This window comes from Manis javanica, chromosome 2, assembly GCF_040802235.1.
Source record: "Manis javanica isolate MJ-LG chromosome 2, MJ_LKY, whole genome shotgun sequence".
NCBI lineage: Eukaryota > Metazoa > Chordata > Mammalia > Pholidota > Manidae > Manis > Manis javanica.
In genome coordinates, this window is record NC_133157.1 from 171210020 (window position 1) to 171222107 (window position 12088).

Below are 12088 nucleotides of genomic sequence, written 5' to 3' on the forward strand. Positions count from 1 at the left end.
TAGAGATCTCAGATAGGGCCCCAGAGGTAGATAGTAATAGAAATAGGACAAGAATGCTGGCCTGTATATGTTCTCTGACATCCCTGATAACATCACTGAGCTTTTAGAATCCTCCCATTTCCTCAGGTTTTATCTTCCATCTTTTCTAATGGCTGACTCTTCTACCAATGTCAGAACTCAGATTTATCTTAAAGTGGACTTTTCAGCTTCTATTACTTGATCCTCACTTCCACAGCAACCAATCAAATAGATAGGGATTGATAAATCATTGTTCTTGTTACATAGAGAAGAAACTCAGGAGTTTAGAGTCCTTTATTAGTAACACAGAGTTGAGCTTAAACCCAAATCTGATATCCAGTCTGGTATTCTTTCTGTTTTCATTATTCTTACTCAGTTATGATAACTTCTCCTACTTTCTAACCAAGAATAAGAGTCTAGCTTTCGGGAGTGGGGAGGGCAAGGAGGGGAAGATGATTCATTGCTTTGCATATTAAAATGTTTAGGAGAATGACTTGTTTGCTAACTCACTTTGTGTAAAGGTTAAATATGCAATGTTAATTTCAGTTGATGTATACACTTAATTTTAGTTCAAAATACCAACTTACAAGAAATCATAAAGTTACTGAAAATATGCTATACTGTGTGACATTTCTTTTTTTCTTAACTGTGGGACTTAACATTTATTACACTGACTTTGAGAATTCTCTCTGTGAAAGGCTGTTTTGTCTTTAAGATTTAGTTTTTCCCCACCATTTTATTATGAACATCTTCAAACTTACAGAAAATTTAAAAGAATTTCTTAGTGAATAGCGATACACCCACCAACTATAGCAACCAGATAGTTGGGTAGTGAGTAGCAATATACCCACCAGAATCTTTCATCGTTTTACTGTACCTACTTCACATATCCACACATTCACTTACCAAACTATTTTGTGACACATATCAAAGTAAATCACAAGCATCAATCAGTATACTTACCCCTAAATATGTAAGCATGTATGTCATTAACTATAGAATATTTTCTTACAGTGTTCTCTTTTGATGTAAAATATTAATTTATGTTTGTTTTTCTTGAATTGACAATACCTGTACCTGTTACCCAAACTCATATGAAGGTAAACATACCATCATCCTAGAATGATTCCTCATGCCTCTTCCCCAGGCAGTCCTCTTCCACCCTGTCATGCCCCATTCAATCCCTTTTCTCCTTTTTTACCCTAGATTATTTAGTACTTCTTCTACAACCTAATATATATGGAGTCATACAGTAGTACTCTGTTGTGTAAAGCCTTTCACTCAGCTTAACCTTCTTGAAATCAATCCATGTATGTATATCAGTAGTTTTTATTGCTTTGTAGTATTCCATCATATGAATATACCAGTGTATATTTTTCATTTAGTCTATTGATGTACCACTGGGTTATTTCCAGGTTTATGAATAAAGCTGCTATGACTATTACTGTGTAAGTCTTTTTGTTAACTTAATTCCTATTCAGTGAATAGGTAGAAGTAGAATTTCTGTACCCTAGGGTAGGTGTATGTTTAGTTAATAAGAGCAACCGCCAAAACGTTCCCAAAGTGGTTGTCCCATTTTACTCCCACCATCAATGCATGAATGACTGTTGCAGTTTTTCCACATCCTCATCAATATTTGGTGTTGGCATTGATTTTATTTTAGCCTAGAATTCTAGTGAGTATATACTAGTATTTCTTGTGATTTTAATTTGCATTTCATTAATGAGTAATGGTGTTGAGGAGTTTTACATGTACTAAGTACATATATATCTTTTATAAAAGATATATATATATAAAAGATAGATATATATATATAATTTTTTTAAGTATATCTTTTGTGAAGTGTCTTCAGAATTTTTGCCCATTTTTTTATTGTGTTGTTAGTGTATTACTATGTTATAGTAATTCATTATATATCCTGGATACTAATGTTTTGTCAAATATATGTTGTATTTTCTCCCAGTCTATGGATTGCATATTCTGTTCCTTAAATAGTCTTGATGAGCAACAATTCTAATTTTGATGAAGTCCAGTTCAGCATTTTTATCTTTTATGGTTATTGGTTTCTGTGATTTTTAAAACTTGGATATCCCCAAGTCACAAAGATATTCTCCTGATTTATTCTGTAAAAAGCTTTTTGATTTTACTTTCTGTCTGTAGGTCTGTGCATATGGTGTTAGGTAGGGGTTGAAGCTCATTCTTCTCTGGATATTCAGTTATCCCAGCATCAGTTATTGCAAAGGCTTTTCTTTCCTCCACCAGATTATTTTGGTGCCTTTGTTGAAAAAAATCACATGAACTTATAAATTGTGAGTTTATCCCTGGTTTCTTTTTGGTTTCTTTGATCTATTTTTTTGATCCTATGCCAGAACCATACTGTCTTGATTTTTGTTTCTTTATAGAAACTTACCAAGTGTGGTAACATTTCTTCCAACTTCTTTTTTGAAATATTTAGGGTATTTTAGAGCCTTAGTATCTCTGTAAACTTTTAGAATCCACTTGTTGATTTCTTTAAAATTGGGATCTTAACAATACTGAATCTTAAATCTGTGAACATACTTATCTATTATTTAGATCCTTTTTATTGATCTCACAGTTTTCAGCATACAAGTTTGGCACATCTATTATTAAATTTATTCTTACATACCTTGCATTTTATAACATGGTCACAAACAACATTTTTTATAGTTTTACATGCTGATTGCTGCTTATATGTAAAAATATAATTGATTTTTGTGTATATAGCTTGTATCCTGTGACCTTGCTAGTTTTACTTACTAGTTCTAGTGCTTGATTTGTGTGTTCTTGATAATTTTCTGCATAAACAATCACATAGAGACAGTTTTCCTCCTTCTTCTATGATCTTTATGTTATTCCTTTTTGCTTTGTTGCAACAGCTAGGATCTCCAGTGCAATGCTGAAGAGAAATGGTGACAGTGGGCACTTTTACCTTGTTCCTGATCTTAAGAGAAGAGCATTCTATATTTCACCATTAAGTATGATGTTAATTGTATGTTTTTCATAATGCCCTTTATCAAATTAAGGAATTAACTTCTGTACCAATTTGCAGAGTTCTGTGATGGTATTGATTTTTTTTTTTTCCTCCTTTGGTGAAGTGTTTTTTCTTTGTCTATTGAAATGATCATATGGTTTTCTTCTTTATTCACATAATAGCATGAATTACATTAATTAATTTTCAAATATTAAAACAGCATTCTTGGGATAAACCTCATTTAATCATCATACAATATCACTTTTGTATATTCCTGGATTTAATTTGCTAATATTTTATAAAGGTTTTTATGTCTGCTCATGAGGGATATTGGTTTATACTGTCATTGTATGTAGTCTTCAGTTTTGATTCTAGGTTTATGCTACCAACATAAAGGAGTTGAGAACTGTCCCCTCCTCTAATTCTAGAATAGTTCTCATAAAATTGGAATTATTTCTTCCTTAAATGTTTGATAGAGTTCACCAATGAAATCATCTGGCCTGTGGCATGTTTTCAATAGTGAATTAAATTTCTTTAATAATTATAAGGTAACTCATTTTCTGTTTCATCTTGTGTTGGCTTAGGTAAGTTCTGTTTTTTAATTAATTTGTCCATTTCATCTATTTTGTCATCATAAAATTGTTGCTAATGTTCCCATATTGTCCTTCTAAAATCTGTAGGATCTGTTTGATATTTTTCTTTCATTACTAGTAATAGTAATAGTAATTTATGCCTTCTCTTTATTTTATTTTTGTCTTGGTCAGCTTAGGGGTTTTGTTGGTTTTTGCAGAGATCAACCTTGTTAATTCTTTCTACTTTTCTGCTTTCTACTTCGATTCCTGTTGTTACCATCTGCTTCTTTGAATTTACTCTTCATTTTCTAGCTTTTTTATTTAAGTGCTTAGATTAGTGTGGTTTTAGACCCATCTTCTAATTTAATAATTTAAATGAATAATCTTACCAGCATTGCTTTAGCTATATTCACAGATGTTTATGTGTTACCATTTTTATTTAGTTAGAAATATTGTCTAATTTCTCCCTTTATCCAAGGTTATGTAGAGGTGTCTTATTTAATTTTCATATGTTGTGGTTTCTTACAGATGCTACTGTTAGTAATTACTAGTTTACTTTCATTTTGCTCAAAGAACATATTCTGGATAATTTTAGTCTTTTTGAATTTACCAAGACTTTATAGCCCATATAAAGTCTATCTTGATGGATGTTCATTGTGCCCTTGAATAGAATGTATATTCTGCAGTTGTTAAGTCAGGATGATTGATAGTATTTTCAGATGATTCATGTCTTCACTAGTTCTTTCATCTAGTTCTATCGGTTGCTGATACCCATTTTTGTTTTTAATTTTTTTGTTACCAACTTCTATCAGTTATCCATGAGGTGTTAAAATCTCTAACTATGATTGTAGATTAATTCTCTCACCATATGCTTATTATAGGTTGAAGTTCTGTTACTAAGCACATACACATTTGTGACTTCTTTGTCTTCCTAATGAACTGGCCCTTTTCATCATTACAAAACGTTCTTTGTCTCTTAGAATATTCTTTGTTTGGAAGTCTTTTATCTGAGATTAATACAGCCATTCCAATCTTCTTGTGCTTATAATTTACATGCTAAATCTTATTCCATCAATCTAGTTATTTTTAATAATTTTATTGAGCTGTAATTCACTTACCATGTACTTCAATGGTTTGTACCCATTAGTAGTAACTACCATTTCCCCCCAGTCCTAGGCAATCTCTAGCCTATGGTGTTGCATATTCTAGAAATTTAAGATAAATACAATCATGTAGTATATGGCCTTTGGTGACTAGCTTCTTTTACTTAACATAGTATTTCCAGGTTTCATCCATTTTGTAGCATGTATCAATACTTCATTTCTTTTCATTGTCTGATAATATTGTATTGTATGGTTATATCACATTTTATTTATCCATTCATCATGAACGCTTGGATATTTGGATAGCTGCCATTTTTTTATATTATGAGTGATGCAGCTATGAACATACAAGCTTTTATGTGAACATATGTTTTCATTTCTCTTGGTTATATATTTAGTAGTGGAAAAAGGCACTTGCTAAGATACTTGGTATCTCTGTGTTTAACCTTTTGAGGAATGACCAGACTATTTCCAAAGCATTTTACATTCTTACCAGCAGTGTATGAGGATACCAGGTTCTCCATATCCTCACCAACTTGTTATTTATAGTTTTGATTAAAGTCATCCTACTGGGTGTGAAATGATAGATCATTGTGGCATCCATTTACTTTTTAACTTGTGTGTATCCCTATATTTTATGTGAGTTAATATATATAGGTGGGTCTTGTTTTTTTAAGTCTGGCCATCATTCCTTTTGAAAGTCGGTAGTCCATTAAAATCCACTGAGGTCTTTGATGAAGTCTAATTTAGTATACCATTTTATTGTTTGTTTTCTGGTGACTTTTTTATTTGTTTGTATTTCCACTTTTCTTCTGTTGAGTTTTTTCTCATAATTTTAATTTGTATATTGGTTCTTTAGACATAATTTTTATTTTTAGAGTATGGTTGCTCTAAAAATAGGCTTTTCAAAATATAGTTAATACTGTATCACTTCATGTAAAATATAGAACTCATATCTATCACATTTTGTTAAAATTCTTATATGTATTTCTTTTGGATGCATTATACAATGTTTTAATTTTTGCTTTAGAGAAATTAAGAGTAAAAAAAAGATCTTTAAGGCATTTGTATTTACCTATGTATAAATCATATATAATGCTCTTTATTACTCCTGAGGATTTTAGTTTCTTTCTGGTATCATTTTCCTTCAGCCATGACTTCCAGTCTGAAATTCCTTTAGCAAATCTTGGAGTGGACATCTGAGAACAAGTTCTCTTCATTTTGCCTTTTTAAAGGGTATTTTCTGAAGGATTGAAAGACTCTTAAAGGACATCTTTAATGTCTATAAAATTCTAGATGGACAGCTTTTTTTTTTTTCCCCCCAGTACTGTCCCCTGGCCTCCGTAGTTTTGAATGCAAAGTCAGCATTAATTAAAATCCTCAATTTTTTAAATGTAATGTGTCATTTGTCTTTGGCTTCTTTCAAGAATTTATCTTTACTTTGGTTTTCAGGTAGCTGATTGTACTTAAGTATGGTTTTCTTCATATTTTTCCTGCTTAAGGTTTCTCTAGCATTTTAAATCTGTAAATTTATATCTTTATCGAATTTGGGAAGTTTTTGGCCATCATATCTTCAAATATTTTTCTATCCCATCTTGTCATTCCTCTTCTCAGATTCCATGTAGGTCTTTTGATATTGTCCCACAGTTCCCTAAGATTCTGTACATCTTATTAACTTTTTTCTCTGTATTCTTCATACAGAATAATTTCCACCAAACTATCTTCAAGTTCACTTATTCCTTCTTTTACCACCTCATTCTGTCGATAAGCCCAGCCAGTCCATTTTTACTTGAGACATTGTATTTTTTAGTTGTAAAATTCCCATTTTTTTAAATTATTTCTGTCACTGCTAAATGTTCTTTTCATTGATGACAAGTTTATTTTCTTTTTTATCATTGGATACAGTTATGATAGCTGTTTTAAAGCACTTGTCTTTTATTTGAACATTTGGAGCCTCAGATTAGATCTCCATTAATTGCCTTTTCTCTTAAGAATAGGTCGTATTTTCCTGGCTCTTAACTGTTTTGAGTAATTTTGGATTTTATCCTAGGCATTGTGAATGTTATATTGTGGAGACTCTAGATACTGTTATAAGCCTCCAAAGGGTGTTGATATTTTTGTTGTAGCAAACATTTAACTTCCTTTGACGTAAACTGTAAATTTGTCTCTTAGGCAGCAGTTCATTTCTTTTGTCCTTTACTGGGCTTCTTGCAGTCTACTCCATACTGCCCTCTTATTCTTTGGACCCAGAAATCTGTGTTTTTTCTACCTGAATTTTAAGACTCCCTACACAGCTCTGATTGTGGTGTGCTCTCAGGATGAAAACCATGAAAACAAACACCCCATTCTTGTCATTTTTCTAGGTGTCATCTCCCATCTAGAATAACCTTTTTCTTGTTCACTGTCCTGGGCTTCCAAGTAGTTTTTATTGTTGTTTTGTTTGTATTTTTCCCCACAGTTTATTACTGTTACCTTGAGAGAGTCAACCTCATAGAACTTACTTGTTCATATTAGAACTGAATCCCCTGTCTTTAATTTTGAACAAAGGTAGTTTATGAACCCTTAATCTTGTAAAAAGTTACCATATTAGGAAATTTCACATTTTAATCTTTTATACTGAATTGAACATTTAATAAACTTTGTTGGTTTTTTTATTTTAGAGTTCTAATTCTTTAATACATGATGTTCCTGAGAAAGATCTTAGACCAAAAAAAGACACAGATGTGACTTCTGAAAGTGACTATGGAAACAGGAAAGAATGCAATAGAAAAATTCCTCGAAGATCAAAAATCCCATATTATTCCAGAACTGTTCGCACAGTTAAGCATCATAGTAGAAATAACAACCCTTCTATAAGGTACTTGTTTTCATTTTAGAAATTCATGTAAAGCACACAGAAGTTAACACAGAATTTAAAAAAAAAAAATGAATATGAATTATCTTAGCTTTAAATACAGTTCTATAAAAATAAATATACTGATGGCTTAATACTGATGGCTTATTTAAAGCTATCTGATATTTTTTACTTTTCTAGTGTCAAAGATTTGACTTCTCAGCCTCACTGATTAAGTTTTGATCAGTACATTGATATAGATTTATACAAAATGAGTGCCTTTTTCTGTGATAGATTATTATTGCCTAATTTGTGAAAAGTAGTATTAAACATTGTACATGTCTTTGGGATATTTTCTGTTTTATTTTTTGCAGTTCTAATCGGAAAATGAAACAACCTATCTTCAAAGAATTATATGTAAGATCACCTTTAGCAAACTGTAATATATTAGAAGAATCAGAAGAGCAGAAGACTGAAATAATTAAAGTAAACAACAGTAGCTCAGAAGACACCACTTACCGGGTATGATTTCAGAGATTAAGAAAAAAATGAATATGAATAATCTTAGCTTTAAATACAGAGTTACAGAAAAATAAATGCAAGCTTTTATAATTGAAAAATATTGCATGTATTTATATTGGGGTGATGAGATTAGATTATTTTACCCTTCCTGATTTTCATTTTGTGTATGTTATTATTTTTGTAATTTGCAAAGAAATGGAAATTACACATTTATTTAAGATCAGGTTTTGGTGAAATCATTTGTTACTTGCTTTTCAAAGGGAAAATAGGTCTAAATTTTCAAATTCTTATTTCTTAAAGCAGTGGTTCCTAACTTATAGGTCTCAGACTATTTTAAATATCTAATGAACTCTGTGTGTCTTCTCAGAGAAGTCTACTTTTATACATACTCACAAAATGTATATTATTTCAGGGTTTTTATGAATGGTCCTAAAACCCAATTTTGGACCCATGGATCCCAGATTGAGAGGCATTCAATAATTTTAAAATTCTTCAATATCATTAGGCAACAATAACAGCAGCTAAAATTACTGTATGGTCATTGTATGCCAGGCACTTTGCTGCACTGTTCACTGTTCTATATGCTTTATTTCCACTAGTTTAATTCTTACCACAGCCCTTTGAATTGGGTACTATTACTTTCATATTATAAATGAGAAAACTGAGGCAGTGACGGTTAGGTAACTTTTCCAGGTTCACATAACACTGTTTTCTTTCAGACACTTGTTGAACAACTAGACCAAGAGAGAGAGAAGAGATGGAAAGCTGAACAATCTGAAAAGAAACTTATGGATTATATCGATAAACTGCATAAACATACATATGAGAAAAAAGATATTCACAGTCTGGCTGTAGTTTCCATAGATAGGTAAGGGGAAAAGTCTGTAGGCCTAAAGGTATCTCACAGCAGAAAGAATACTCACCTTGAAATTGGAATACCTTAGTTTAAACTAGCTGTAATACTAAAAACAATGTATATTTTTTGTTGCAAACTCATTTAAATATGTAGTGCTTTATTAGCTTGTTACATAAAGGAAGGATTCAGGGCACATTCATTTGCACCTCAATCTGGGAGGTGTCAAGTAGATAAATAAGTATTATAAGTGAAGAACAACAAGAGACTAGAGCAGGGACTGGTGAACTTTTTCTATAAAAGACAGGTTAGTAAGCTTCCTTTAAGCTTTGTCAGTCATATTTGGTCTCTGTTCCATATTCTCTACAATGGATTTATTACCAGATAACCAGAATTAAGTTTCTTTATTTTGATGTTTGTTTTTCCATCTTATCCATTCCATTTCTCGTTTTTATGTCTTTTTATCAATTTTTTCTTTTTTCTATTCTTTCATGCTGGTCTGTCTTATTCTATTCTGTGAGAATACCAGTTTTCTAAAATTGCAGTGACTTACTTCTTCTCTTTTCTGTAGGTAATTACTTCCAAAGTTATGCTTTTCCTCAAAGGGCTGTACGATTTTTTTCGATAAGTTCCTGATGATTTTTGTGTCTTCTTCTTCTTGAATGAGTACAGTGTTTCTTGATTTCATATTTGCCAACAAATAGGGGTTGGGAAGTTGCTCTTGGTTTCATTTCCTGTTGGACAGTGGATAATTCCCTTTCTGCAATCCTAATTGATTAGCAAATTGGTGTACACAGCTCCCAGCTTCTTTGAGGCATTTAACTAGTAGAGTTTTGTGGTCCTGATGTGGCATTTTGTACTCCCAACTGCTTTTCTCATGCTTTGTACCTGTGGAGTATAAGGAAAATTTCAATACCCAACATGTGTTCTATGCAAACTTCTCAAAAGTATGCAAGCACTGATGTTATGTTATTGCCAGTCCTTCCACTACCACCCACCAACTTCCTGCATTGTTTGTTTTAATAAATGTTCTCTCTGGTAGGAGATGCTGGACAAGGATTAAGGAACAAGGTGGCTAATTTTAACAGTCCTTTGACTACCTCAGGAAAACAGCATTCTTGTTTCATGAGAGAAACCTGAGTATTCTAGGAATTTTTATTTTAATTTACCTCTGTTAGTCTTATATATTAAACATTCCTCCCAGATTTTGGCATTATGTTTCCTCTTGTTTTTAGTTGTGTGTATTTTTGCTTTGCTCAATATTGTACATAATACTCAGTGGGATATTCGAGAAGCAGTGTTTGGGGTTCCTAGCCAGATCCCATTTAAATTGGAAGGCCTTTAGGTACACTTCATCTTATCCTTCCTTAACCTCTCTAAGTTTATGACATGTTTCCCATTACATACTGTTCTTTTGAAAAAATTCAGCTTCAGTCTTTTCTGATTCTACTTTTATCTGTACCTCAGATATTTATTTGGATTAGATCCTCACCAGTCTTAATATTCCCTTTTGTAAGTTGCATTCCTTGTGCCTAATACAGGGTCAGACATCTAGGTACAGTACTGTAAGTATTATCTCAAAAACACTCTTCTCTAATATGCTTTTAATACTGTATCTGTAAGCTCCCAGATCTTTAGCCCTTACCCAGACCTCCTTGATGACCAGATGTGTTCATCTAATTATCTTACTAAAAATGCCTTGCATACAACATTGTTTGTACATGTCTTAAGATTATCATGTCCATAGGTAGACTAATCTTGCTCCCTTACTCTGTATTCCTTATCCTAACAAATGGTGCTCCATCCATTCAGCCACCAAAGCTAGAAATTGAGGAATTTTTGTGTGGTTTTTTTTTTTGCATTCTTTCTCTTTCTCATATCCCACAGCCAGTTGGTACTGATGCCTTCTTTATTTTACTTTGTAAAAAATGTTGAACTATCTCTATATCCCCCAACTGTTACTTGATTTAGGCCTTATTTCTGGTTTAGATTATTATTCTAATTCTACTTAACTGTAGGTTTCTCTGCCCCCTTCCACCATAGTCCACAGAAAAAAGTCCAGTAGTCTTTTCAAATGACGTACCAAACTAGAGTAGAGAGAGAGGTAAACAAAGGAAGATCAGTTTGGAGACTACTCCCAAAGGCAAGAGGAAAGAAAGGACTGTAGTGTAGAGGTTGATGGATATATAGGTTTTTTTCAATTATGGCTCAGAAATTATAGTAGATACATATAAATGAGTGGCTGCCTTGCTTACCAATTCCTTCATGAAGCTATTGCTATTCATTGTCCCTTTTCCAAGCACTAGACTTTTATTCTGTGATTGACAGCCTCTGTCTGTAATGTTAGCAAAGAAGTGAGCATCTGACCCAAGCTAGGTGATCAATGTCTTAGCCCATGGCCACAGGGGGTTGGTGCATGGAGTGGGCATGTGAACCAAATCAGACTAATCAGAGCCTCTCATAGAACTCTTCTGAGTTGAGCTAGAGAAAGGTCATCTTTTCTGTTTGGTCCTCAGAGCTTTTAGAATGTGAGCTCAGAGATGTTTTAGCCTTCTCCCTCTCCCCTCACTAAGTCGTAAAGAAGCTGCAGTAGGAAAAACTGAAACCAGCCTCTAGGGAATCAGAGTCCTGATGGTGTTCATGTCCTTGGTTTACGTAGTCCCTCAGAAGACTGCCACCCCATCCTCTGAATTGGCTATGTGGGTCAATTAATTCTCCCTTTATCAGAACTACTTAAGTTTTCATTCCTAACCCAAGGGCTCTAACTAATACAAAGCTGTGATCAGTACTTAATGTCTGGGGAAGATACAGGGAAATCAAAGTTGGCTTCCAAGTATTCATATATAAATTCTCAGGTAGCTTTGTATATGTATCCATGTCTGTTCCCAGGGAGATTTTTATCTCCTTGAAGGTACATGTATCACATTCATCTTGCTTACTTTTAACTCACACCTAGCACAATGCCTGAAACAAACTAGGTACTTTATTGTGAAGTTTTGCCATTGAATAATAAAGTTCACATAAGATAAAGTTTCATAAGTTTATGTAGAATGTTTTCTTTCTTGGCACAATGTTAGTTTCAGGGATGGAAGAAAGGCATATTATACTGTTTTTCAGCCATTTTTTATATAATGACAGTTTGATACATACTTTATACCTTCCTCTCTACTCACCCAAATCCAAGAGGAAAGAAGC

General features: G+C 32.8%; 1 protein-coding gene across 2 annotated transcripts in view; it reads left to right on the top strand.

Moving 5' to 3' along the window:
• LRRCC1 (leucine rich repeat and coiled-coil centrosomal protein 1) overlaps positions 1 to 12088 on the top strand; it is a 55443-nt gene that overhangs the window by 11826 nt on the left and 31529 nt on the right. For both annotated transcript variants that reach the window (XM_036998138.2, XM_036998140.2), the window contains exons 7-9: positions 7346 to 7542; positions 7893 to 8040; positions 8760 to 8908. In XM_036998138.2, the coding sequence (XP_036854033.2) occupies positions 7346 to 7542; positions 7893 to 8040; positions 8760 to 8908 (494 nt within the window). The remainder of the gene's footprint in view (positions 1 to 7345; positions 7543 to 7892; positions 8041 to 8759; positions 8909 to 12088) is intronic.